The following is a 27037-nucleotide window of genomic DNA, read 5'->3' as shown; positions in this document are numbered from 1 at the left end:
GAGCAATGGTTTTGCTGGGACCATCAGCTCATGCTCAAGAATTGGAACTCCCATTCCTTCAGGAAGTTTTCTTAAGTGTACAGAGGATGGTTCTCTAGCTGCAGGTCGATTATTAAACAGCATTGAAGATGTCACACTGTTTACAGTCTTGTAAGAGGGATGATTGCGGCTTGCATCCACTTTCAGAAAGTACATGAAACTGGAGTACAACCTCTGAAGATGGAGCAACCATTCGTTAGCTTCAACTTAGAGATTCTCTACAGGACTTGTCCTGAAGGCACCAGTCGCCAGCCAGGCGGATACCTAGCTGATGGACAGGGTCCAGCACCTTCAAGGCACAAGGAGTAGCCGATGGATGCGCTCCATAATCTAAGCTTGTTCGAATGAGGCTTTTGTAAATGTTCATGAGACACTTCTCATCACTATCCCACATTGTGTGAGACAGGATTTTAATAATTTTCATGGTTTTTAGGCATTTGTTTTTAAGGTACTTCGGGTGTGTAATAAAGTCATTATGCAAAATAGAAGTGAGACGTGCAGACAGGACACAAGAGCAGAGAAGTGGACAACACGAACGCCCTTCTCTACTCTTGTGTCCTGTCTGCACGCCTCACTTCTATTTTGCATAATGAATCCTTACCAACTAGCTCAGCTTTCTGTCGTTCTAATGTGTAATAAAAGTTAACTTCGTGCCCAAAATGATGCCTAAAAATCTTTGCTCTCTGTTTACAGGCAAGTGCTGACCAAGTAGCTTAACATGGGGGTCTGAGACCAGGCCTCTACGTCTTGAAATAAGTATACAGGAGCTTTTCAAGGGATTTAGCTTAAATCCATCCTCCTGTGTCCCTCTCAACACTCAGTTCAGGCCAAGTTGAATGTGTTGTTCGCAGATTGCGAGGTCACAGGATTTATATCCCACCTGCACGTCATCAACATAAGTGGAATAAAACATACTTTGTGAAATAAATGAAATTAGCATAAAGTAAAAGACGTCATGTCAGTACTGCAGGACACTAAAGAGAAGCATTAAATCACTTACTCTATAGTTTTGAAAGTATTATTTCAAAACACCATTCTTGTTCATTTCCCCCTAATAAGTTTGTTATTAGAAGAGCTCAAAGTTCCGTTCTTTTTATTTCACGCCAGACCCCAGCACCGGTACATCAGTATGACGTCACCTATTTCAAAGTTTATGTTTTTAGTATTTTGGCACCTTGGCTCAGTAAATGTTCACAAAACTTGCCATGTTTGATCTTTGGGTCCTTAAGACAACGTACACCATTTTTTGCCGGCAAAAAGTTAACTAGGCCTTAGCAAGCACCATCAAACTCCCCAATGTTACAGCGAGCTGGTATGGGAACGTTGAAGTGGCACTGCCGCCTGTAATTCGTTTTCGCCAATTTTCTGTCTTGCCAAACCTTTTCTCACGATAAGTGTTGCTTTGCTGGTATTGCACTAGAAGGGCAACTTACTAATACAGCTGAAATAATTTTTCTCCTTGCTGCCCCTTTAGAAGGAGAAGACAAAGGAACAAAACTACAATCTTCAATCAGTAAACTTTTAAAGCGCCCCTCACCAGGCCACATAGCAAATTTTGGTTATATGCTGGAAGTTGTTACGTGCCCTCTGTTCTACCGCAAGAATTTTTCAAATTGGTTAATTAATAACTGAGACAGAAATATTTCAGTGCCGCAAGCCCCTGATTTCAGGAGCCGAGCTTCACCACCAGCATAACACTCTCTCATATAACATAACACTCTCTCATAACACTCTCTTCTCCCATATTGGAGCTGGAGGATCGCGTGACACCTACATCATGGGCCCTGCCTTCTTTTATTTATTTTTTTATTTTCTCTCTCGCTTTCTTGCTGCGCAGCGCATTTTCGCTGACTGCCTCGTGCGCGAGCTGTTGTGTTTGTCTCATTTTGTGCAGCACACCACTTTGCGCACTGTGCACGAGAACACCTCACTAACGCTGTAAGTCAGCGCTACCCGAATACTGACGCAGACATCAGCGGATAACAGAGCATCATCACACAATGGAACACAGTAGAAAATGACAGTTTCGTTGTCTGCATGTGCAACTGCTCGACGTGGGAACAAGCAGACAAAACGGAAGTACATCTCTCTTGCTGCAGTGCAATGTAAAACAACGACATGCGGACATTCGGTCCGTAGGTTTTATTATTTGTCTAAATTTTAATTTGTCTATCGAGGCAACAGATCAAACAAATATCTGTTGTTGCCTTGAATAATTCTCCAAGTCACGTGCTACTATGAGTGACGTCACGGCACTGCCAAGTATGTGGTCGCACTTGCACCATATACGTCGACTCTCTGGCTGGGAGCGTAACGCCCGTGAGGAAAAGGGAAAACGGCATTCGGTTTGAAATTTAAGCTCTTTCCGTGATATGCAGGGGTGTAATATTTAACAGACACGATCGTTAGAGTGTGTTGTATGCAATGCACTTGTCAGCTCAAAATGGCCAGACCTGGTCAGGGGCCCTTAAGAGGTGGACTTTACTAAATAGACACCAAGAACTCTCCCCACTACTGGTTACCATATATACCCATGTGACGAACACTTCACAAACCTTATGTCAGAGGATTCCCACTGGATCCTGTCACATTCAGCGGCTGGCACCTCTTCTTCGTCCAGCTCCATCTGCTTGGAATGAGGGACTGACGTGGTTGCAACGGAATGAGGGACTGACGCGGTTGCAACTTGACAGGCAGCGGAGGGGAAATAAGGCACAGTTCAGCACCTCAGGTTCCACACCGGACTGCTCAATGGAACGTGGTCTGTGATGCCACTGAGAGGCAGATGTATGCACTGAGGTGAACCTGCACGCCTGCCATAGTTTTGAGAGGGTTACCACACTAAAGACAAACTAAGAAATATGCAGAAAAGCCAGAAAAACAAACAATTATGGGCAATAATTACACCACTTCATTTTTCATCTTAAGGAAATGTCAGCTTAATTTTTTTGTGTCATGAAATGTTTGATGACCTCGCGTCTTTCTCAAAGTGGCATACGCATGTCACTTAGTCAGGGCAACTTTGGTGAGAGCTGCGCCCGCCTTGCCCTTTCGCACAGGGGCTTACGCACCCCGAGGAAGCCCCTTGGGCAGAATGAGCAACACGTGGTGCCTTCGCCTTCATTTCCCGTTTTGCTTGAAGTTTGAGTCATCATAACTCTTCCTTCGGGTCTAGGTGCACAGAAGCGAGAGGGACCGGGTCCACAGAAGATGGCCGGGAAAGCAACAGCTCGCCGGCTGCGCCACGCATTGCCAATGCTGCCCGAGAGCCCCAGGACCCAGTCCACTCAAACCCCTATGCTGTGATCCCAACAAAGGGATGTGGATGTGACCTTAATGTCATGCACCCAAGTGCCAACTCTTGGTCAGTGGTAAACGAGATGCATAAGTACCCTCTAACAGTCATCATCACTGCAATATAAGGCATAATAGAAGGTTCACAGAGGTGTAATATCAAATTCTCAAACAGAACTATTCAATTCATATGCAGCTTGGTCTACGGGTCATATAAAATTGTGATGGTTGAAGTGTGACGTGCAAAGGCATCGCAAACATAAAATAGTTCCTCGGGGAGGCAATAAGAAAAAAACAAATTACAATGTCGCAGTCATTTCTTGGCATCGTCACATCAAGATAAAACTGCCTTAAGCTCTTTGCATATCTTGTTTTTCCCAGCAATTTTCAATGATGGGACTGTTGCAAAATAATGTTGCAGAAACATTGGGTCCAAGTGACGACTCCACTTGTGCACCTACTGCTGACTGACGTGACAGCAAAGCACACTTCTAACATCACAGCTTGTTGCATGAGGAAAAGAAAAGGGGGTCTATCAAAGCAAGTTCTTCAAACGATCACTACTCGCAATGTATTTTCTATGCTTTCTCAAGTGCTTGGTTTAATTTTTTCTTTTGAATGCATTCAATTAAAGCACTCCCATCTGTTATACAATGGTCATTAGAGCACAATTCAATACAGTCAACTTTTGTTATTTCGACCTTTATCGGACCAACCAATTGACTTCAACATCTGGAAAAAAAAAAAAAAAACTATGGCAGACTCAACTTGAACTCTATGTAGTGCAAAAAATGCTTGATTTGCATAGCATAGTTGTATGAGTCATGTAAATGTTTTGTAGAGAACGGTTATGCAGAGAATATATGCTGCAGTGTTTACATTTATATTAGGACAAAATGTATGCCATGCCAAGATTTAAGATTAAAACATGTGCTGCCACTATGCGGGAATACAGGGAATTTTTTTCTCGCGCCTCTTTCTCTTGGTTTTCGTTGCATTGTTTGTTTGCTCCAGTGCATCTACTACCATTCGCACGTTGGGCGCACGCGGCAGTTAGTTTGGGTTTTGTTCTGCGGGCGGTTTGGGCTTCTTGCACTCACAAAACAGATGGCTCTCTCGTCACTAATCGTTTAAAGGGTGACTGCCTGTTACTTGCTTGTTTGCTGCTCAGAGGGGTGCGCATACGCGAAGGATGCCGCCGTGCATGCGTTTGCTTTTTTTGGAAACTTGCGAAAACTAATTGCCTCTGGTTGGCTATAAGATGAAGGATTAGTGGAAGTTTGTCACACATCTTGCTTTTCCGATGGGCGCACAACCACACAGTTTTCTTGAGTGTGCTCACCTACACAGTTCGATTATGCTATGGACATAAATATTAGTGTAAGAGAGGAACAATTGAGACTTGTGAAATATTCTCGTGCGCGCATTTTTTTAAGCCTTTGAACTGTGTTTATAACAATGCATCACTTTTTTAATTCTCATAAGTTCATTTGCTATTTTATTGTTGTTATTCATGAATAAACGGTACATATGTACCAACACAAAATATTTTTTTCGGAACAGGTCCGTCTGAAGAATTTAAACCTGCAATAAAAAAAAATCGACCCTGGGCAGTTGCATATGGCAAAAAAAAGTCGACCCTGAAAGGGTTAAGAGGTTGAATAAATGTTCGAGCACATGACTACTTCATTTGACAGTACAGACGAACTAACTTGTAACAATACATTAGACTTCCATTAATTCGACTCCGGTCAATTCGAATTTTTCGGTTAACTCGATTCCTACTGAAGGTCCCAGCCAGCACCCACACATTTCTATGGGCCTAAACTTACGTTATTTTGATTTTAATGTGGACCTTTGCCGAATAATTCGAACTTGATTGGTGCGCTTCATCACAGTACAGCAGCGTTATTCGGTGAAGCATACCAAGAATGAAAAGGGACCAGTGTGACAGGACATAGAATACCCGTTCTTTAATTATACAGGTGCATATGCACCTTCTCCAGTCACAGTATGAGCATCTATATGCCTAACACGCATACTGGCAGCCATTATTTGGAGCTGTTTCTGACATTGCTGTGGCGATCTGAGCCCTCGTTTCACCCGCCATGCGTGTCTCGTATACGAGACCGTTAACGATGCCCAATACAGGTTCCTTAATTATATGCACAAACATGCGCTGTGCACCGAGAAGCAGAGGAAAAACCATCTGTGTTTTGGGAAAGCTAGCAATAAAGAATGCAATAAGATGAAAAGAGTCTTTCCAAATCTCTGAAGGACTGCCAGCAAACTTATTAGGCATTTCGGTGCTCGTAGTGTGACCGGAGAAGGCGCATGTGTGTGTGTAGATTAAGCAACATGTGCTATGTAAGGTAACAGTGGCACCTCTCCTCCAGCCAGTATGCTTTGCGCCATAACCTGGCTGCATTTCGGCGAACCTAACTTTGAAAGCAATACTGTTAAGTGAATCGGTGTGCTTTTTCTGCCTTTTGTTTAATTCGACCTGCCTGTTAATTCAATCAGTTTCGTTGGTTCCATAGGATTGAGTTAAGAGAAATCGGCTGAACTGGTTTTAACAATATATCGGATATAACAATAAGCAGCCAATGCACTGTCAACTTTTGTATGTGTTCCACAGTAAAATAAACCGCATCCTACGATGCTCCCACGTCGCATTGTCGGTTATAACAATTAAATCTGACTGCTAGGTGTGTGGCTACATGGTAATTTGCAGTAAGCGATTCATTTTACCATAGAAGACATACAAAGGCTGACAATGCATCGGCTGCTCATTGTTATAATTGATATATTGTTAAAACCGGTATCTTTATAATTGGGTTCGACTGTGATTCCAACCCATCCCAGAATCTCGTCCACACAGAGTCGCTATGGGTTTGTAGATGAAATCACTGTGTGCCAAAATCTTGCAACTTCAATTTTCCAACACTCGGCTTTTGTGACTGGGCAAGCCAAAGGTGTTCTCACCAGCGTTCCTTCTAGAAACTAGCAGGCAGCTCTCGGCAGTTTGCGAATGGGAACTGCTTGTGGCAAGCTGCTCGAAATCCGGGGCCGTCTGCATAGCCGTTGTGCTCATCGAATAATGGCAGCAACAACGGCACAAGTGGGCCTGCAAGTGAAGCATTGCTAACAAGTCAGTGCATCCTTACATGCACCACTGTTGTCACATTAGCAGCAATGTACACAGTCGAGCCTCATCATGACAAAGTCACATCAGACACAAAAAATACCTGTCGTTATATTGGATATTGATTATAATAATAGGCTATATCTGTAACATGCTCACATCCATGAGAAACACTATAGATTTACTTTTGTTGTACGAAATTTGGTTATATCGAAGTTCGACTGTATCAAGAACAAGGAGGACATTGCAAAACGGTACAGCACAGTCAAAATTCAATCACATAAGACTACACAAGAAAAACACCATTATGCACCACTAGATCTTGGAGCCTCCCTAGAATTCCCACAAAAATATTTTTAGAGAACTTGGGCACCATGGTAGCTCAGTAACCGTGGGAATGATGGGCAAAACATGGATTTGCCCAATGTTCGCATTTGTCGCTTCACTGGCATTACCTTATTACACTTACTTTTCCTGATCGCCAAGAAATCAAACTTTTACATGAAGGCACCGTGTTCCCGTGTACATGCATAATCAATGCGCATTCTTGCATTTCTAACGTAACATTCCGTTCAACGTAATCATTTTGCTAATTCACAAAGAGACTGTTTGAAGCTGGAAGGCAAAGTTTTGGCAATCTATGTAAAATCCATCATTATCATGCTGACTGAACTGCCACCCCTTGCAGCTTCTCTACAGATGACACCAGTGACAAGGTTTTCTCTAGCAATTTCTGCATGAAGCTCTGTGGAAGCCACATGTCAAGGCTAACGGTGCTGTCAAATTTATGCCACGATACCAAAAGTGGTCGACTTTCTCCGTTAGATGTAAGACTTTAATGCTTGCTACACCATCGACGATAGTTGATGTGCTGGGGAGAAGCCCAACTAAACTAGTTGGAGTGAACACGTTCTGGTGGTGACCATCTTGGTGAATTCAAAGTAGCCTCACACGAGTTCCTTTTCGCACAATGCTGCAGTACTGCATTCTGCATGAACGCGACAAAGGCGACACAGAGTTCGTGCAGAACACTGGACAATTCAAGGATGCCAAAGTTCAAGGAGGGGAAAGCAAACCTTATTTGTACACGTACACTGGTGAAAGAGTAAAATCTACTTAGCTGCACTTTCTAGTCCCTAAGCAGCTACTGAGTTGGACACACTCTTTAAGCTCTTCAGGTGACTTTTCAAAGTTGACTTGCCCACTGTAATGATGTCGATCGCCTTCTACACTCAGGGATGACTTTTCCTGTCAGTGCTGTGAAAACTATGCGACCTTAATGCAGCGTCTCCCTATGCGCCACGAAAGAGTTCCCTAAATTTATTATTTTCATATTTTCCCAGCTCTAATAAATTATACTTGATTTATTAGTACATTAGCAATGTTATAGGAAGCCGTGCACAATAAAAAAGAATTGTGCACTTTCACATATATTTTTTTGTTTTTGTTTTTATTTCTTGGGCCCCACCAAGTTTTCTACACGCCTGTTCTCTACAGTAAATAGGGCGCATGGTCTCAATCAATCAAGATGAGGGGTGCGTTCATCGCTGAATGCCAACGGTAACAATATAAAATTGAAAATCTTTTGCTGAGAACGCAGTTCTCAACAAAAGTATCCGAGATTTAGATGCAACATTTTAAACGGTAAAATAAATATTTCATCAAATTTTACTAAACAACCAGTGCTATTCCAGGGATCATAAATATAAGCAATGGGTGTACACAGTGGGTAAAGAAAACCGAAACGAACTGAAATGAGCTGCAACCTGCCGTACTACTTGGAGGAGTAACACAATTGTGCAGAAGCTTCAACCCCCTAGCCTTCATTTCATGGCCAAGATAAGTTGTCTCCAAGTATAGCATGATGACTAGCAGTGTCTGGCTTCAGCCATTTACTCATCAGGTTAAAGCCAATGGGCTTTACTTTCTGCCAGCCATCTTTAGAACCTAAGGCTCGAAAATGGAGTCATGATGGCTGTGGTGCCAGCCAACTAGCAAAACAACAAAAATAGTGGTGCAGTGAAACATCGTTACTACGAACACCACTAACGAACTTTTCAGATGAACAAAATTTTCTGGAGACCACTGCTGACTGGCTTATAGTTTCAATGTAAAAATATTTCAGTACTACAAACTTCAAAATACCAAACTTTTCAGAATAACGACCGTTATTCAGTTTCCGTGTCGTGTTAACAATGCCTCATTACTACCAATTAATATTTAGAAATCTGGGGATCCTTAGATTTCCATGTATCCTTCAAGGCAGATGGACAGTAGGCTAGCAGACGACAATGTGTAGAAAGCAAACACCGCGGTGAATCGCTTCAGAAAATCCGAGAGGGGGCTGGAGGAGAAAAATGGGGGAGGGGACCTTTTAAAGGTTTTTTTATTGTGGACATAGAGTTAATATAACCAACTCTAGAGGAAAAGTTCCCCGCAGCGTCCATGCAACGGAATCGGCAACCTCAAGGGTGGCGCCGTGTTGCTACCCTGTGCAGGCACGGATGACGAGATGCAATTCAGACGAGACGTTCAATAATGTGATCTCGAGCCTTTCCCTGGATGGCTGCACAATCTAGTTCAGGCACCTGCAAATGCAGACTTTCAAGCACCTACATTTTACATCCAAATTTTATAAACAACCATCTCATCTCTCTGAAAAATATACGGAATGAGCTTTACACTTTGTCTATGTGTATGTGAGACACGTAAATGTTGGTTTTTGCATATTTTTAATATCTTTAGCACTTGAAAAATGAGTCATAGCAACATGGCTGTGCCTTTGTGGTTGCTGCTTTTCTCGCCCAGCTTATCCTCTAGAATTAGCATGCTAACTCTATAATTGCAGAGGCAAGGACGCATCAGGTTTTACCAGCGCATGCTCCGGCCGGAGAAGTGTCACCTAGCAATGGAGGTGCATCTCTTCCTTCTTTTGCCCTTCTTTCTGCGCACATCTCTTCTTTCTATCCCGATTCTTTCTGCAGCTGTTCAATCTACACGTGCGGAGAAATGCAGCCTCCGTGCTCGTGAGGATGCCAGACGGTAGCACTTTTGGGACGATGTCGTACATATGAACTTGCACTATGGAGTAGTTCAGGTATCTGTCTCGCGTGAGACAGTTGTGGTTTCCACAGCAAGGAACGTAAAAAGCAAATAAAAAAGAAAGCATTGCGCTTTGGAGGAGACATGGAGTTTCCTCTTTATAGGCGGTTTTCTCAGCATCAGTGTCTCTTTTGCACGCGCCACTTTTATTATAAGGTGCTTTGGTGGTGCGTGGTGGCGGAATCTACGAAAAATAGCAACAGCGCAGGCTGGGAGCCAACAGCAATGTTTTCGTGGATAGCTCATATGGTGACGATTAATAAAATGGTGGGTTGATAGGTGGAATGTTTAATTTTGGGGATTTCACTATAGCGCCGTTCAGAATAATGAGCAATTTGCCGCGGCCCCTTGAAGATCGTTATATTGAGAGTTTACTGTATGGCTTCGTCATTTGATCTGGCACTGTCTAGTTCCACAACGACGATGGCAATTTAAGCAAGCCTGCCATTGGTGGCTGTGGATGTGCTACACTATGAAGAGAAAATATATAGGATCATTTCCCCCTAGGCAGTGCTCCATGGCATAGCCCCAATGCAGAGTTTGTTACTTTGAATGTTCAAAGGTCGCCCCCAACCCCAATTTTCAAGGAATTCAAGGAGCACATTTATTTCCAAGGATTGTTAAGAGCACTTGATGAGCCCACAAATACACGCAAAACTGACACTCGATTATCTAATTAGGTGGAATGAAAAGAAATAGTTTGAGCATCTCCAAGCGACGGCAAACAACATTACAGTGGCTCTGTCCAGCTATGTGGCATTCGGATATCTTTAAACTCTGGCTAAAGTTAGCTGGGACACCCTGTATACTTTCTCAGCTTTCCCTGCACTATTGCAGATTCCCTTTACACTTTCATCTAAAATTGTGGGCAAAAATTCCCCAGAGGGAAAATTCCCTGCACGGAATCTCACTAGCTTCTGTTGCCGTTCGTAGATGCACATCATTTTTTTCTCTTCGAGCAACCCGTCACGTGACTAGCTGTGGGTTAACATGGAGGGTGCGAAGGTGTCATGGCCGGTTGCACACATATGTGTCGACGGCGGGTGAAGGAGGAGATGCGATGGAGGGCGGGGGGTGGGGGTGGGGGGCAGCAAGAGGGCGTTGCGCGAACTTACTGTGACCTGGCAGATTTCAGAATCTCTGACAGGTGGAAAATCACTCCGAACCTAACAATGAAGCGGCACGGCCGGCGTCTGCTCTTTACCGTCAGCAAAGGCTACGCACGGAGTGGTGATTGAGTCCCGTGACCTGTGGGCCTTTTGTCTGTCACACTGATTGGCCCTTACAATAACCCACCTGCTGTAAAGCAGGGACAATCCTTCTGTATTTTGGAGAAAAACTAGAAAGCAAAACTTTCTGCACAATACACGAAAGATTACTGCAAAAAATAGGTCCAATATTAAACTGAGAACCTCACTGGTATTCAGTACAACAGAACGTCACTAGTTCATTAGTCTCAGAGGAAAAAAATGCACTTGAGTATATTCAACAGAAATTTTATTCTTAAAAATATATTTTCTAGACCTTCACATACGTTCATAGGCCTTCAAAACTGAGCTGTAACCACTGCTGGCATACTAGTTTGGTATTTATGTTAGTAAGGGTAGACTGTACTGTACACCTTGATTTCTATGTACCTATGACATTGATAGCTTTACATATTCTTGCTATGCAATGCTAGTTGACTCCTGAGCGTGTGCAGCACCATATATTTTTGCTCAAAATTAGTAATCATTAAATATTGTGAAAAACTTTTTGATATTCAACATTTCATATGATATCCGACTTGCCTTTCTCAATCTGATTCAATATTCTAACAACAATCTACTATTACGCATTCACACATCCCTACTATGGCAGTGATGAAAAATTAGCAAAAGGAAAATGCTAAAAAAGAAAGAAAGAAAACAGCTCAAGTAAAGGAGAGAGGTTGTAGGTGCCTGGCAAAGTATTAAAAGCGCAAATAGGAAATGAAAGCAGTGAGCACAAAAGTGAAAGCCGTGCCTAAAGATTGACCAAATACACGGTAACCAAAGAAATGAAGGCCAGACAATACAGCTTAATACACGGCAGTCATTACTCGCACTTGCCTGGGAAAACTGCAACGGAGTGCTTGACGTCTGCGTGCTGATCGCGAGTTGAGGCAAGGCAGTCTGTACTGCCTGTGTGATCATCACAGGATGACAGCTGCACTGGCACTTCCGAACCTGCAGAGAAAATGCACATGTAGCGGTTTCAATCACGGGTCACAGCATTCTTATATAACATTGAGTGTTGCGTCAATCGCAGAGTTTCTTACACGAAAGAAAACTAGTTCCACTGTGTCTAGGTTTTTTAACTGGCACTGTGCCACCAAGGGAATGCCACTATATGAGTGCACAAGGCTTGTCTCGAATGCAGCTTGGCTTTAAGGGGAGACGTGGGTCTTGAAACGTTTCTTTTCTTTAAAGTGGAGCTTTCTCATCTAACTAATGTTGAATTCCAGCGGCGGAGTCGGAGCAAGTTTTTCTGCTCGTTTCGGAGCAAGTTTGTTCCAATGGCAGAGTGAGGGCGGGAGTAAGGTGTTCCAATGAGAGAGTCGGATGGGATTCAGAGCGGGAGTCACTCCGTGGAGCAGAAAAAGATGCTCCGCCAAGATCGGCGGAGTGGACCGGAACTCTGCGTGACGTATTTCCTTTACCACGTTTGTCTGCTGGGAGGCGCCACCGGTCACGACTCACAAGGAAGCAAAAGCTGCTGCACGCTTGGCGAGATATCCATTCCGCACTTTTAAAAAACGACAGGTGAACGGCGCTGAAGAGACAAGTGACCAGTGCCGCGGTGCTGGCAACAAACAGCGGAAGGAAATGACAACACGCAAGGTATCCTTGGTAACTCGGCGATAGAAGCTCCGCTTCCGCGTTGCTCCGGCGGCGCAGGCTGTGTTCCACTCGCGGATCTGGAGGCGTTGCTCTACGCCACAGTCGAGTGCTCGCTCGCGGAGTCCGTCGGCTGCTCCGACTCCGCCATTGGAATTCAACATAAGCACAGACAAGTGAAACATCTGGTTAAATAAAATTGTGTAAGGGACTAACAGGCTTCCCTTGGTTCCATGGAAGTGCCATAATACAATTCTGCAGATAAGCGCAAGAGTTTTCACTACTTCAATATAAGTAGCAAATGTTGCTCTCAAACTGAGTGATAAAGGACATGATAGGTGACAACAGTGAAATAATTTTCTAGAATTACTGCAACTTCTACTCATCCCACTAATGACCGACATCCATTTGCTACAAACAATGGCCAAAAGTTTGCAACCTTGGCTCCTAGAAATGGTAGACATAAAATTTCGTTTATGGCCCAATTATAATGGAGAGGCTACTTTTTTTAACCAACTTCCTTGGGAAAAAGAAGGTGTCAATTAAAATTGGGCAAATACCGCAAACATTCATTATAAACCACCATTTCCATATGGAAATTTTTCCAGGCCAGGCTGCAATTACATGTTCTTTTGGCAGGACATGATGGCCTTTTCGATCCATTCACTGTCCCTCAAGACCCGCCAAGACAGACCCCACTCCCACTGGAGTCGGGCACATGCATGCTGACCATTCAAGTTCAGCCTATCCAGCAAAAGTCAATTTCGGGATTGAAATTATGAAAATTTTACATATAGAAGTGTATGGCCTTCAGCCGGCACCTGCTGTTGAGATTGAATAGAATAAATGCTTGAATTAGCCGGAAATTAATTAACATAAATCTACCGTGCCCACAATGCAGCTCCAGAAAGGTGTAATCAGAGAAGCAAGTAGGAGTGTGATTTAATATAAGACAGACAAACTTTATTCCTTAAATGGTGCAGAGATGGACTGAACTCTTCCAGCCTGCTAGTATGTGCTTGGAGAAAGGAAGTTTATGACGGCTGTTGATGAGGAAAGAAGCTGCAAAGAAATAGTCTCAAGACAGACAGGACTATCACAGCAGCGAGTCAAGCCACTACTGCATGGGAATGCAAGCAAATGCACGAATGGCTTCGCAACTCTCACCGAAGTTTCAGTAATTACTGACCTCTTCAGTTCAGTGGTCAAATGACAAGTTTGAACAAAGAAGACACCAATGCCCGCCATTCACACATACACTGGGACAAGCAATGAAGAAGATGGTGCACTGTTTCAAACATGACACAATGTAGGCAAGGATGCACATATGAACCAAAATCGACGACACAGAAAGCGGGCAGTCAGAAGCCCAGACATCAAATCAAATTAATAGGGTTTGTGGTTTATGAGAGATGCCACAGTGAAGGGCTGCTGCTTAATTTTGATCACTTTTTAAGTCACTGATTCTTTGAATCTGAGCTGTCCGATTCTGGAGGCACTCTGGGTCCAATTAGAGGGTATCCTGCACCAACCAAAAAGCCAGTTGCTTTTTGAAGCAGTGAGAGGGAAGGAAGCAACAGCTGAGTGGAGGATACAGCGACACCGCCAAGACCCCGCCACTACCACAGCCAGCTGCGTTTATATGTGAAGAACGGTGACAATGGCGGTGTGCAGATGATATTTGTCATTGGTGTCAATGGAGAGAGAGAGCCAAACCACTTTTATCGGCATGGGGTCACGTGACTGGAAATTAACCAGTTTTCTTAGCTGCTCTGATGGTGAAACTCGGAGCATTTTTCTGCACTTTCATCTGGAGTCGGGTAAACGGAAAGGCATATCTGAATGTGGCTGGACTATCCTTTTTTGACCATCCAAAAAAGACCGGCCCTTCAGGAGCGCTTCAGAGCATGTGAAAAGATTCCATAAGTACACAAGCATTTTTTTCCTTTCTCCCACACTCAAAATGCAGCCACAGTGGCCGAGAATTGAACCAACCTTGTACTCAGCAGCTAAATGACATAGCTGCTGGTCCATCGTGACAAGTAAAAGAAAAACAAGCAGAACCACAAGACAAGCGGCAAGTTAATTTCTCTCTTTTATTTATTTCTCGTCACATTATTGTTTTTCCTCTGTATTCTTGTTGGCTTTACATGGTTAAAATTGAGCCCCTCAGTTAACCTTCTTCCCATTCAAACAAGCAGCAGATATGAGGAGCTTTTCTTTTTTCGAAATGAGCCAGATTCACAAACTGAAACTACGTCAGACAGAGCTGTAACGACAAGAAAAACTAGGTAACTTTCTGCTAGAAGAAGTATCCCAACGAAATGGACCAAATAACAAAAGCGAACCATGCGCACATTTCATATTTTGAATAAGAAATGAGCCCGATCCTGCCAGTGTACAGATCAAAATGGGCCAAACTCACGGCCACACAATAGAAGAGTGTCCACACAAAGTGATCGAACCAGTATGGTAATCTCATTACAAGTCTTATAGCTTATTTCGCTACTGCCTTCAATCCTGCTCAAAAAAACAAGATCCAGTGAGAGATTACAAAGGAGGCTGCTTATGCTTTCAATAATATTCCCAACATTCATGAAGCATAGCAACGCCCCAAATTGCCAGTGTTCTAATGACTTTTCTACTGAAATCACATCAAACCATCTTTAAAAGTCATTTCCCCCAAAGCTTTCAGACAAAAGCCGCATCAAATCGTGTTCCAAACCAATAAGAGTCGAATCCTAAGTTCACATCCTAATATTGGTCAGATTTCCTGCATAATTTTTCATTACTGATTGCCGTAATGTTGTTATAGCTTACATGCAAAACAAGATATGCTAATAGCTTAACATAGCCTTGCATTTTGGTTTTATAACAAGTTTTCGCATATTTCTCAAATTCTGTATAGGCGGATTTGACTCATTTAAAAAAAAGTGAAAAACCTTCTCATACGCGCAAAGGAGTAGCATGGGATACACTATAGGTAAAAATAAAACATACGAAGATACCAGCCCATGTATAAGCATAACACAACCTGTGTGCCTGCAACGATTATTCGGCATACACTGCAAAGTATTAGACTGGCTGTCACTGGCACGACAGCTTGAAATCCTCAGTGTGCCATGGCAGAGACCAGGTTCAACTTACCTGGGGCAGGGTGTAAGAGGAACCATCACTAGATGGAGTTGGCACCTGGCTCTGCAAGGCCTGGGACTGCATAGTGTATAGTGAAAACAATGTCAACTTGACATTTTGTAATACCTTTTTTTATAGGGCTCACTGCTATGAATTGCAACTATGAATACTTCACTGTCATGGTATCCTTATGCCCAGTGGGGAAACAACCTTAACAGTGGCACCGGGTGGACATTTTACCAGTGCAGTTAATAAAAAGGCATAGATGAGGAAGACCAAGCTATGCAGCATAGCATCAATTGATTTTCATTTGGCAGATAGAAATACGTAGTAAATAAGCACAAAGATGGTGCAATAAGAGAATAACCATGCATTAAGACGAATTTTAAACTCATCATTACAGTGGAGCACATGTGAAGCTAAGACGTCAAGGATTGCCCTACCAGTGCGCTCCCGAAATTTTTGTACAGGACGCATGTTTTATACAAGGCTGGAGTTAATAAGCACCAGCAACAATGGTTAGCAGCAAAGGCTGTCCCGCAGCTTGCTTTCAAGTCATGCCTTCGTTTTCCGACTATAAATGTTGCAGGCCTTGCAGACAAAAAAAAAAAAAAAAAAGGATTTGGCAGAACCCACCTCACAATGACTGTTGACGGTAAAGCATTTGGCATTACGTCAATATCGTGGCACCACGTATTGCCACTGTCAAAATCAGATATGCATCAGACATGTACTGCACCACAACTCTTTCTTTCGCGCTTCCCCAAGAAAACTCGGCACTATCTAGGAGCACTGCCACGAAGCCGGCCTGTGGCCTTCAAAATGCATGGCGTATCGGTGTGCACCCAGCAAGTAAGTTAGCCCCTGAAAAGTATGTGAAGTACCCTAAAAATGACAATGCATTAAGTCAGAGGTCACTTGAAAGGGCTCCCGCTTGCCTGAATAGACCAATTTTACCATGCTCAAAACGCATGTGCTGCAGCCCTATCGGTGCCGTAATGATAGACACCCTTACTGCTCTTCTGCCATGCTTGGGTTCAAGGCAACACTGTGCGGAATTCCGAAGACTGTGCCATTCTAAGGGACTTCAGGGAAGTTGGAAGGTGCATCTGCCCAACCTGTCTCTTATTGTAGGATCTGTTTTATTGTGCTGGCATTCTTAGGGTATTTCGCACACTTTTCGGGCGCTATGTATCTATCCACATACGTATGTACGTATGTTTGTATCTAACCATTTTCCCACCTACCTGGTTCACTGGGCAGTTCGTGGTCAAATGGGTAGTGCATCGGGTTGCTCCCCTGAGGGAGCAGGGTTCAAAACCAACCATGAGACCAACTCAGGTCACCGAGTGTGTGGCAATGTGTGCATACGTGCCACTCTTCAACAAACCCCTTTTACGCCGACATGGATCACTGCAGATGTGGGACTGGGTAGGTACCGCTGTTCAAAGAAGCTCTTTGACATCGACTTGGAGCACCGAGTATGTGTGCTGCTATTGTGCAGTTATCGTGATGCCAATTTGGTGCCGCGGTATGTGCCGCTACTCAATGAAAGTCTTTGACGCCAACTTGCCTAACTAGGTATGCAACACTGGGAATGTGCCCTAAACTTCTTTGGTGTTGAAAGGAATCGAACCCATGTCACAAGGATTCCTTAAGCACAGCAACCAAATGCTTTAGCAAGCTGTGCCATGCATGCACCGAGTATGAGCCACTCAGTGCACGGCAAGCGAGGGAACCATTCTCAGCGGTCACAGGCATTGGCACGCCATGCTTCTCATCTCGAAGACCATGCATGGACTTCTCAGCAGTGCCACTAGGTGGCATAGAGTGTCCAGAAAGAAGCGCAAGAGAGGAGCCCGGTTGGTGTACGATGCATTTCTGCGCTGGCGTGCCATGCATTTCGGAGGTCAAGCAGAGGCTTCGCTGCCGCAGTGCTAGATGCCGCCAAGTGCTCTTAGGGAAGCGCAAAATAGGAATCCTGCTGCAGCACACACCTCGTACATAACTCATTTCAACGGTGGCAAAACGCTGTGTTGCTGTATTGATTCAATTAAATGCATTACCATCGACAGTCATCGCGAGATGGGTTCTGCTGAATTTTTTCATTCTCACCTCCCTCCCTTTCAATCTTGAGGAGTAAGTAGGTTTGTCATTGTACCAACACAAAATGCTTTTTACTATAATTGCCCATCAGTCCACTTAAAGAGGTACAGAATAAGAATCCAAGAATATTGTGAAAGCACCACAATTGCATTCCTAAGACACGATTGCTCTTGTGCATAGTCATTATTCTGATTATTTTTGAGCAGTTTGCTTTATTTTTGTCGCTCTGCGAGCGGCCACAGGGCCACATGCAACGCGCTCCCGACAACAAGCTGGCGGATATGATGTCACATCTACCTTCAGCAGAAATGGGGCGAAATGACCGGCTGCACGCTGTTTTGTTTGCCCCGTGTTGCGCCATGCACAATGCCGAGCTCTAATGAGAGTGATGGCATGAGCGAAGATTATGATTCTTGACTTCAAGGAGTGGCTTATTGAATGACCAGCAACGACCAGAATGAATGGCATTCTGGTGACACTCTGTCAGAGGTAGCAGTGGTACTGGAGGCGCGTGTTCTTGTTCTTTCATACTTTCACCAAGCAGTTGATCAATCTAAACACAGAGGAACAAAGTTTTTTATGCACAGCCTGCAGAACTGGCAACTACAAAGAACACAAGTGGTGAGCAGGTAACATATACTTCAGCTCAGCATATTCCTTCTGCAGACAATGCGAATTTAGATTCATTTGGACAGAACTGGCCAAATATCTGGCTCAGAACGTTGTATAAAAAAAAAAAAATTACTGACAAACGGCATTCTTCTCTGGCGGCTGCTAGGGTGCCTCAATGTCCTCCTTGCCCGCCACTCCATACAGAGCAGAGACAACCGCAGTGTCTACTACGGCATTGGCCATGCAAAACAGGGGGCGCCGTAGCAGATGCCTTTGGCGGACGCCATAGGCACGCGTTGCCGGCACTCGTGTGTCTTGTGTGTGGTTTGCACAACTTTACTGGTCTTCCCCCAACTCCGATAGTCTCTGGTGCCCGCAACAGCACAGCCACGCATATTCACCTTCTCTTTTCAAATGTGCCTCCGACATCTTGTTGCTTGCGCTTCCTCGAGAAAACGGACAGCACAATGTCAGGTTTGGAGCGCTACCTTTTCAATGACACCCCGAGGCTTTGCTATCGCTCGCAATGGGCAGGAAGCAGTGAGGCAGGTATGTTGTGACGTGATCTCTGGTTTTGCCGGAGCCATCAGAGGATGCCGCTAGGTGCGGCAATTTGAGAAATATTCATTAAAATAATTACTCTTTGCTCGCTGCTCAGTGTTGTTTTAGTTACTCTCTGTGCGATAGCTGTCATTGGAGCCAGGAATTTCGGTGACAAATTTTTTATTCTGTATCCCTTTAACGACTACTACTACAGGAAATCTTGGGCTGTTTGGCAGCAGTGACACAGTGAAACTCATCATAAAATTGGTCTATTCCCTTGTTTGCCCAATCCTTTGCACTGTGTAGGCACAACTCACCTCTGGTATGAGCTGAGAGGAACTTTCACTAGATGGGGCTGCCACAGCATGCTGGCTCTGCGATACTTGCTGCTGCAGTGTGTGGCCACAACGACAGTGTTGACAGTCCGACCCTCACAAAATGGGATACGGTCAAACCTTGTTCTAACCAAGTCCCATCCAACACAAATATACCTACCTTCATTATATCCGACATTTGCTATTAGCGCATATTTGTCACAAAACGAGATTGGCAAGAAACATTGCAGGTTGACTGTTTTATTTAAGGTACAGCATTTTCGGTTACGCTGAAACAAAAAAGTATGTGGAATGTATTTTTTTTCCAAAATGCAGTTTTAGCCAAAAAAGATCAGCGAAAGCATATTTAGCTGAGAGCTAAGATGGTTATTGGCATGCAGCTGCAAATCTACATGTGCTTTGATGCAACAAGCTTGGTGAGCTCAACCTGACATGTCAGTCTTACCCCAAGCAATTTCGAACTTTCTCTCTTTTGTGTCTGCTATTCCTGACATTGCGATGAAATAGAAAAGCACGAAGCTGACCAATCACCACTGTTTTCACACTCTATGGCCACAGCAGCCTTTGTACAGATAAATACAGAGGTACGGGGAAAGAGTACCACAGAGCCTCAATAAATATTTAATTAATGAACAAGGCAAGATTGAGCAATACACCGCCCTACAATCAGCAGAGGAGCTTCCATGTAAACACTTGCCGACAAGAGCACTTGTCAGGGCTATTTAGTTGTCCAATGAATTTTGAACTGTGGCACCGCATCTCGCTGCGCAAGAATGTGCACTTGCTGATCACGTAACCTTGGCTCTATTGCATGGAACTACTGAGACAGAGCACATGCATGTATGCCCATGCCTAATGTCCTTCCTGCCAACTTGGGTCACCGGGTTATTCATGGCCAAATGGGTGGAGCGTCAGGCTGCTGTGCTGAAGGAAGCAGATTCAAAACCAGTCGTCAGGCAAACTTGGGTCGTTGCATATGCAACTCTGGGTATTTGGTGTCGGCCATAGGCATGATAAAATGGTGAACAGCCGGCGGTGTTGCATCGCGATGAATAATACGCAAACGTCACATATGGTACTGCGTCTTTACACATTTTTACAACTGGTACAGCGTTTTTACGGTCTAGCAGGTAGAAATTCATGCTTTCACATTTGTAAGTATGCACTGGCAAGAAAGTGCTATTTACAAATGTAAGCTGACAACACTGCATTTCTGCAACCACACGCTTGTCACTTTATCTCATCGGTCTCCCTTCCACTGCTCGTGCAGCTGATCATGGCACAGAAATGGTTTCGTTGGTTTGTAGGTTAGTTTTTCCGGCTTCTCACTCGTTTCAATGGGCCAAAGCAAAGATGCATGCACTCAGTTGGTGCAATAGGCTTTCAACCGACGAAGAGCCACGGAGTGATAAATTTTACATAACTTTTCAAAACAAATGAGTAGTACAAGGCAATGACAAAATGGTGCTTGTGATGCATTCCTTTGTACGGCTTCACTGTGTGCAATCGATTCTCGAAGCCGGTGTAATTGTGTACACTTCCCAGAGCACATTTCACATGACTATGGGAAGCGTGCTCTGGGGCAGGGGCACAAGTTTTGTGCGAGCTGAACAGCAGCACAAATTCTGAGAAGGCTGGGAATGAGATATGTTCCAAGGGCCACCAAAGAGGTGTGAACAAAGTCTCAGACCATAAAAATTAATTTTCCTGAATAGATATACATCTGTTTTGGGCTAGCTGCCTGCAACAAAAACTGCCCCCGTAACCTCCCCTCTTCCACACCCTGTTATACATATGCAGTACATGCATGCTGTTTGGATTGCCAAATGTTTTCTCCCTAGAGTGAGTGCATCAGAACTGCACAGCAGAAGCAGCGGGCAAGAAAAGCATGTTCGGATGCAACCCTCGAGCCAGGCATCCTGTCACGGAGACAATCTCCTAGCAAGCAGCTGATCACTGCAAGACATATGTCTGTGATGCCAGTGACGAACACGCTAAATAAACTGGAGCTGTTTCGACGTTCTTTGGCAAGGAGAGCGACACAATTGGTAACAACCCACCTTTGCCAATGCCCATTAATGGCTTAGAGAAGCCAGCTAGGCAAGCTCGTGTGTGGTTCCTTCCAACCATGCCCATCAGCCACTTTCAAACAGAAAAGAATAACCACAAATGCAGTTGTTGTGCAAAGTGGGCTTGCCGAGTCCAGTTGGCTCGAGTGAAGTTCAGAACATCATGCCATGTTTTGCATTTATTGCAGGGCATTCCCGATGAGAGGTGGTTTTCAAAGGCCCACCGGGACCTGTCATTTGCGTCAAATGGATTCCGTGCTTGAAAGAAAGCATGTATTCAACCAGCATCAAATATCTGAGAGTCAAGAGGGCAGTGCCTTGTCGCGAAATAGTTCCGAAAGTAATGAGTGTTGGTTTTCTCCTAGATGAGGGCCTTGCTCAACGAGAGTCCCAAGCACAATAATGATTCAAATAAACTGCTATGTTTTAAGGCACCTACTTGACGCCATAGTCCTGGGGAGGTATTCTGTAAGAGCCCGCCTAGTGGACATGTGTGGACGGTGTGGATGCTCGCAGGCAGATGCACTCCAACCACGCTTTCAGTCACTGGGAATCATGTGGCAATCGATGGCAATTTTATTTCCACAGCAATTATATAGACACCACAAGCGGATTTCCACCATCGGTGTCGCCATGATGTTCCATATAAAATGAATGTGTGATGAAACACCACGGTCACGTGCCATATGCTGTGGGTGTGAGAATGAGAAGGATGGTGGCTAGATCTTGTACGCAGTCTTTCATCGCGCGCACGGCAGCGGGGCAGTCTGCTCCGGCGGCGACTGAGTGGGCCCTATCTTGAGAGAGATCTGCAGTCGGTACAAAGCGTAGGCACATTACGGGCTGTTGGCTTCAGGTGCACTGCGTTCTCACTGCTTAGTTCACGCTGAAGGGAGAAGCAGTACAAAGGGCAGTTCGCTCGCTGCTGCTGCCGCTCTTCTTCACGCCAGTGTTTTGACAGCGAGTGTCTGTGGTCATTGAATGAGATGTGTTCATGTTTGCCTGTGCGCTCGTGGCACCACGGTTGTTAATTCAGTTAGTATATGAATGTTTAATAAAAGTTCATACTGCCAATAAAACTGCTATCCTTACTTCATATAGGTGTTTAAAAACCTGCTATCACAATCGACGCTTCGCCTTTTGGGCGAAACCGTGACATTTTATAATTGCGACAGAAATTATATGGACGCACCTGGCGAATTTTTATACCTTTCTTAATAGGCCTGCCATTGCCACTCCCTTTCACAATGCAACTGCATGACTAATCTGGGTAGTAGTGGCCGGTCACTGTGTCCTTGTTTAGACACTAAGCAGCAACAGTGCTCGCTAAAATGCAGTGAGGTGAAAGCAGCCTTTTCACAAAGATCGTAGCTTATGCATACCTACCAACTCCAGACCACTTCAAATACTACACGAGATGCCAGAAAATACTACAATTGCATAATGAAATACTAAAATACCCTATTATTGTTCAGAAACTTTTGGTTAGTTGAGATGCACAACAAACTCATTACACCTTGGATATTGAGGGCTCGGCTAGCTCTACACCATTGCAGCTTTACTCTTTCTGAGGATCTTCTTGTTGAACACCTGTGGTCATGACACTTCCTTGAGTGAGGCTCAGCACACCTCATGACTTGCAACTGCTCCACTGTCTTTTATGACATAGAGGCATGGAACAAGGTGCATGCCTTTTTAAGCTTGCTTTTTACGAACTATTTCATACTCTGCATTGCTAAGCTGGAGTGCATAGACACCTAACGTACCCTTTAAAAATTTCGTGTTCTTAGAATTACTATTTCCTTATCAAATCAATCCCAGTTGCCGCGACCACATTCTGATGTGGGAAAAAAGCAAAAATCACCATGTGCTTAGATATAGGTGCATGTTAGAGAAACCCAGGTAATCAAAATGAATCCGCAGTCTGGCACTATGGCATGACTTGTAATCAGATTGTGGTTGTGACATGTAAAACACCAGAATATATTGTTTGAATATTATGCTAACACTTGGGGACATGATATGTTACAGTCCTCAATAATACTGTTTTCCAGGTGCACAATAAGTTCATCTCATGTGATTATGCTCTGTTTATACTTGCATAATTCTACACCAAACTTTTTCTATTCTGGAGGGAATCAATATTTTCCTGTGGCAGTTAGTACAATTATTGCTCCTGAGAATTATTCAAGGAGGTAGACTTTATATGCACAAAAATTTAGCTATGTTTTAATAAGCAACAACCTAACTAATCACTTTAGCCCATATGTTTCAACTGATGTCAAGTTGATGAGTTCGGTAGCCTATTTGGCTTAAATATTGAAACTAGCACCAAGTCTGAGAAAACAGCCCTGAAAGCTGCAGGCATTAACATTACAATACACTTTTAAGCAAACTGCCTTCATTGCACACTGCAGGTCAATCTTGCCACCAAACTTGCATGTTTGGGGGAACAGATCACTCAAAACTGATGCCAGCTTACGTACTCTTTCCTAGAAGGGGCATATTGTGAAACTCATCAGCTCTAATCTGCAAAATACAACACTTTCCTGAAAATTTGAAAATTGGTAAAAAGTTCGTAATTTGTTATTTATCACATTTGCTTTGATATGTAAGTAACGATCGCCTGTCCGCGAGTAATGCAGCACAAGAAGTGGAATTGTGGTATCTGCTTCATTTTCTTGCAGATGCTTCAGCCAAATGTTAAATTCTGTGCATGAATTAAGGAACACCTGCTGAACAGCCAACTTCGGCGTCGTACAGAAAAAAAAAAAAAACGGCCGCCTGGTGATTGCGAAGCAATAGCGTGTTATTCTCGGATCAGCTGGTAGTATGGCTGGTGGTAGTCTTGGGTTATGCTAGTGTTACGGCTTACAGTGAATCATCTAAGAGGAAGTCATCCGTCGAATCCGCGGAGACAGAAGCCGCTCGGCAACTGGGTTCAAACGCGGTAGCCCTTCTGTTATCGGCGGGTATCTATAGCCATTAGAAACACTGTACAAAGTAATATTTTCCTCTTTAAGGCTATTCTTGCATGTATTGCACATCGCGGCACCGGCTAAAGTCTCTTCTTTCCAATCCGGGTAAGCCTTAAGCAATGTGGGAAACATGAGAGCACTCACCGGCGTAAGTTTGTCCCTATGCCACAACCGGTCACGCACTGTACACGCATAGCCGAACGCGTTGTTAGTAAAGCGTCCGTTGAATTCACGCGTTGCCGTCTCAAACTCCTTTACTCTTCTCGCATGTTCTTCACGTCGTTCTACTGCAATGTGTCCTTCGGTTTGAGTCGGGCCAGCCTTGGCGAGAGATTTCTCCTGTCTTTTCTTCGAACGCTCTTGTCTCTGCTGGGGTGTTTCTTCTGCACGCTGTTTTCTTCGCTTTTCGTTTTCCTTCTCTCGAAACGCACGTTCCTTCTCGAGCCGCTGCTGCCGCTGTTCCGGGGTTTCTTGGACACGCCTCTGCCGTTTAGTCGCGTTCCAGCGTTCTGAACTAGTAGAAGAAGACTCACTGTCGGGCAAACTCACAATTTCTTCCTTTGCTTCTGCTGTTTCCACAGAGGAGGTTGCGCGTTGTCGCCGAGCTGCATACTGGGCACGCCGCTTAGAAAGTCGTTCTTCTCGTTCTTCTTCAGTCTCCGTAGCTCGCTGATGCTTCCTCTTTGCATTCTGCCGAGCTGTCTTGCTCGTAGGCACCATCGTAACATCCGGCTGTATGACTGCCATTGACTGCCTTAGCGAGAGGAGCGGAGCTGTTTTATACAGCTGGTGTGGCGTCACTTAAAGCCCGAGGGGCTTTAGCCAGGCCCCGCACACTCTCAAGTTCAACAAATGGCCACAGAGGGCGAAAAATCAATCAATCAATCAAAAACCATAACAGTCAAGGGGAAGAGAAATGCAGCCATAATGAAGCACAGAGCGCTATGGGGATACAATAGGTACGAGGTCCTCCGAGGTATGTGGAAAGGGGTAATGGTTCCAGGACTTACTTTTGGAAATGCGGTTGTTTGCTTTAAATCAGGGGTACAATCAGGACTCGACGGGAACCAAAGGTCAGTGGGTCGCCTCGCATTGGGCGCGCACGGGAAGACTACAAATGAAGTGATACAAATGAAATGAACTGTGCAAGGGGATATGGGCTGGACTAGTTTTGAAGTGAGGGAAGCTCGCAGTAAAATTGAGTATGAAGAACGGCTGAGGAATATGGAGGAAAGTAAATGGGCTGGGAGAGTGTTCAGGTATCTGTACAGGCAAAACATTGATTCACAGTGGAGGAAAAGAACTAGGAAGCTTATCAGCAAGTATGTGGCCTGTGGGGTGGGCAACACAGCAACAAAGGTCAAGCGGAAAGTCAGAGAGGCTGAATTAATCTCATGGGTGGCGGCAATGGAAAAGAAACCTGCCATGAGTAACTACTTAAGGGGAAAAAACGAAATTAGGAAAGAAACCATTTATGATAACTCAAAGGGAAGCTCATTACTTTTCGAAGCGAGATCGGGATGCCTTAGAACACGCACCTATAAAGCGAGATATAAGAAGGAAGAAGAAGCATGTGCTTGCTGCGGTAAAGCTAGGGAAACGACGGAGCATATTTTATTAGAATGTGAAGACGTCTATCCAGCGGTCGATTTAGGCACTGGCCTCCTTGACGCCCTTGGGTTCAGCGGGAGCAGTGGTAAAGCAAACAGGTCCGCAATAGACATCAGTAAGAGGCGATTGGAGGATTGGTGGAAGAAAAGTAGGGAAACGACAAAAGACGGAGACGTACAAAAGCACAGTTCGCAATAGGGTATCAGAAAATTTGGACGTGGTAGTTCATAGTGGGGTTTTTTGTTTTTTTCATTGGTTAACCTAGGTAGGATATTAAGCAGCATAGTAGCAAGAGCTTGGTGGCGCAAGCCACCACCCCGTTCCAAAGGGGACGCTCATAACATCCATCCATCCATCCAAGGCTGCACCTAGAATATTTTGGAATCACATAAAATTATTAGGCAGGAAGGCAACAACAATACAACAACATATCCTAGACGAAGATGAAAACAGACTGGAAGGAGAAGCAGCAATAAATTACATCCAAAAAGTAACAGCCGAATCTTTCCAAGGCAAGGACAAGGTTGTATTTGAAGAAAAAAAGAGCATGAAAGAGACCCAAGGGGGAAAGGAGCTAGTGCTTACAAATTTAAACTGGAAGAAAGCGGAAGAGAAAATTCCTAAGCGCACAGCCACAGGGCTAGACGAGGTTCCCGTTAGGCTGATAAATGAACTGGGACCAAAAAGTAAGGAAGCTCTCGTGAAAGCAGTTGAAAAAACTTTAAAAGATAGACGAATACCAGACAGTTGGCGACAAAGTAGAATGAATTTAATTTATAAAGGTAAGGGGGAGAAAGACAGAATTCACTCGTATAGACCGTTGACCATTACATCGGTAATATACAGGCTAGCAATGCAGGCAGTGAAATTAAAGCTTCAAGCATGGGCAGAAAATAATGGCTTTTTGGGAGAGCTTCAGAATGGCTTTAGAATAGGTAGGCGTTTGGATGATAACTTGTTTGTTCTTACTCAGTGTATTGAAATATCAAAAGCAGAAAGCAGACCGTTGTATGTAGCCTTTTTGGACATTACAGGTGCATACGACAACGTAGACCGCAGCATTTTGTGGGATATTCTGGAAGGGGAAGGCTTAGGTAACGATTGTATACAGCTCTTGAGAGAGATTTACCTAGAAAATACTGTTTGCGTTGAATGGGAAGGGATGAGGAGCGCGGAGAAAGTTCATATCAACAAGGGACTGAGGCAGGGG

General features: G+C 44.2%; 1 protein-coding gene and 1 long non-coding RNA gene across 6 annotated transcripts in view; one reads left to right on the top strand and one right to left on the bottom strand.

The window, feature by feature from the left end:
* Positions 1 to 27037, bottom strand: part of LOC126530691 (uncharacterized) — a 202881-nt gene that overhangs the window by 21552 nt on the left and 154292 nt on the right. For 3 of the 5 annotated variants that reach the window (XM_055070727.2, XM_055070726.2, XM_055070728.2), the window contains exons 1-6: positions 24361 to 25064; positions 19152 to 19223; positions 15586 to 15651; positions 11671 to 11787; positions 6319 to 6460; positions 2595 to 2852 (exon numbers count right to left, since the gene is read on the bottom strand). In XM_055070727.2, the coding sequence (XP_054926702.2) occupies positions 2788 to 2852; positions 6319 to 6460; positions 11671 to 11787; positions 15586 to 15651; positions 19152 to 19223; positions 24361 to 24963 (1065 nt within the window). In that variant the 5' untranslated portion in view covers positions 24964 to 25064 and the 3' untranslated portion in view covers positions 2595 to 2787. Of the gene's footprint in view, positions 1 to 2594; positions 2853 to 6318; positions 6461 to 11670; positions 11788 to 15585; positions 15652 to 19151; positions 19224 to 24360 lie in introns of those variants that run through there. The other 2 variants (XM_055070729.2, XM_055070730.2) reach the window with 2 other exon arrangements.
* LOC140217403 (uncharacterized) overlaps positions 1 to 27037 on the top strand; it is a 268452-nt gene that overhangs the window by 226023 nt on the left and 15392 nt on the right. The window lies entirely within an intron of this gene.

The sequence above is a fragment of the Dermacentor andersoni genome, chromosome 4 (genome assembly GCF_023375885.2).
Source record: "Dermacentor andersoni chromosome 4, qqDerAnde1_hic_scaffold, whole genome shotgun sequence".
Classification (NCBI taxonomy): domain Eukaryota; kingdom Metazoa; phylum Arthropoda; class Arachnida; order Ixodida; family Ixodidae; genus Dermacentor; species Dermacentor andersoni.
This window is presented reverse-complemented; position numbering and strand designations above follow the sequence as displayed.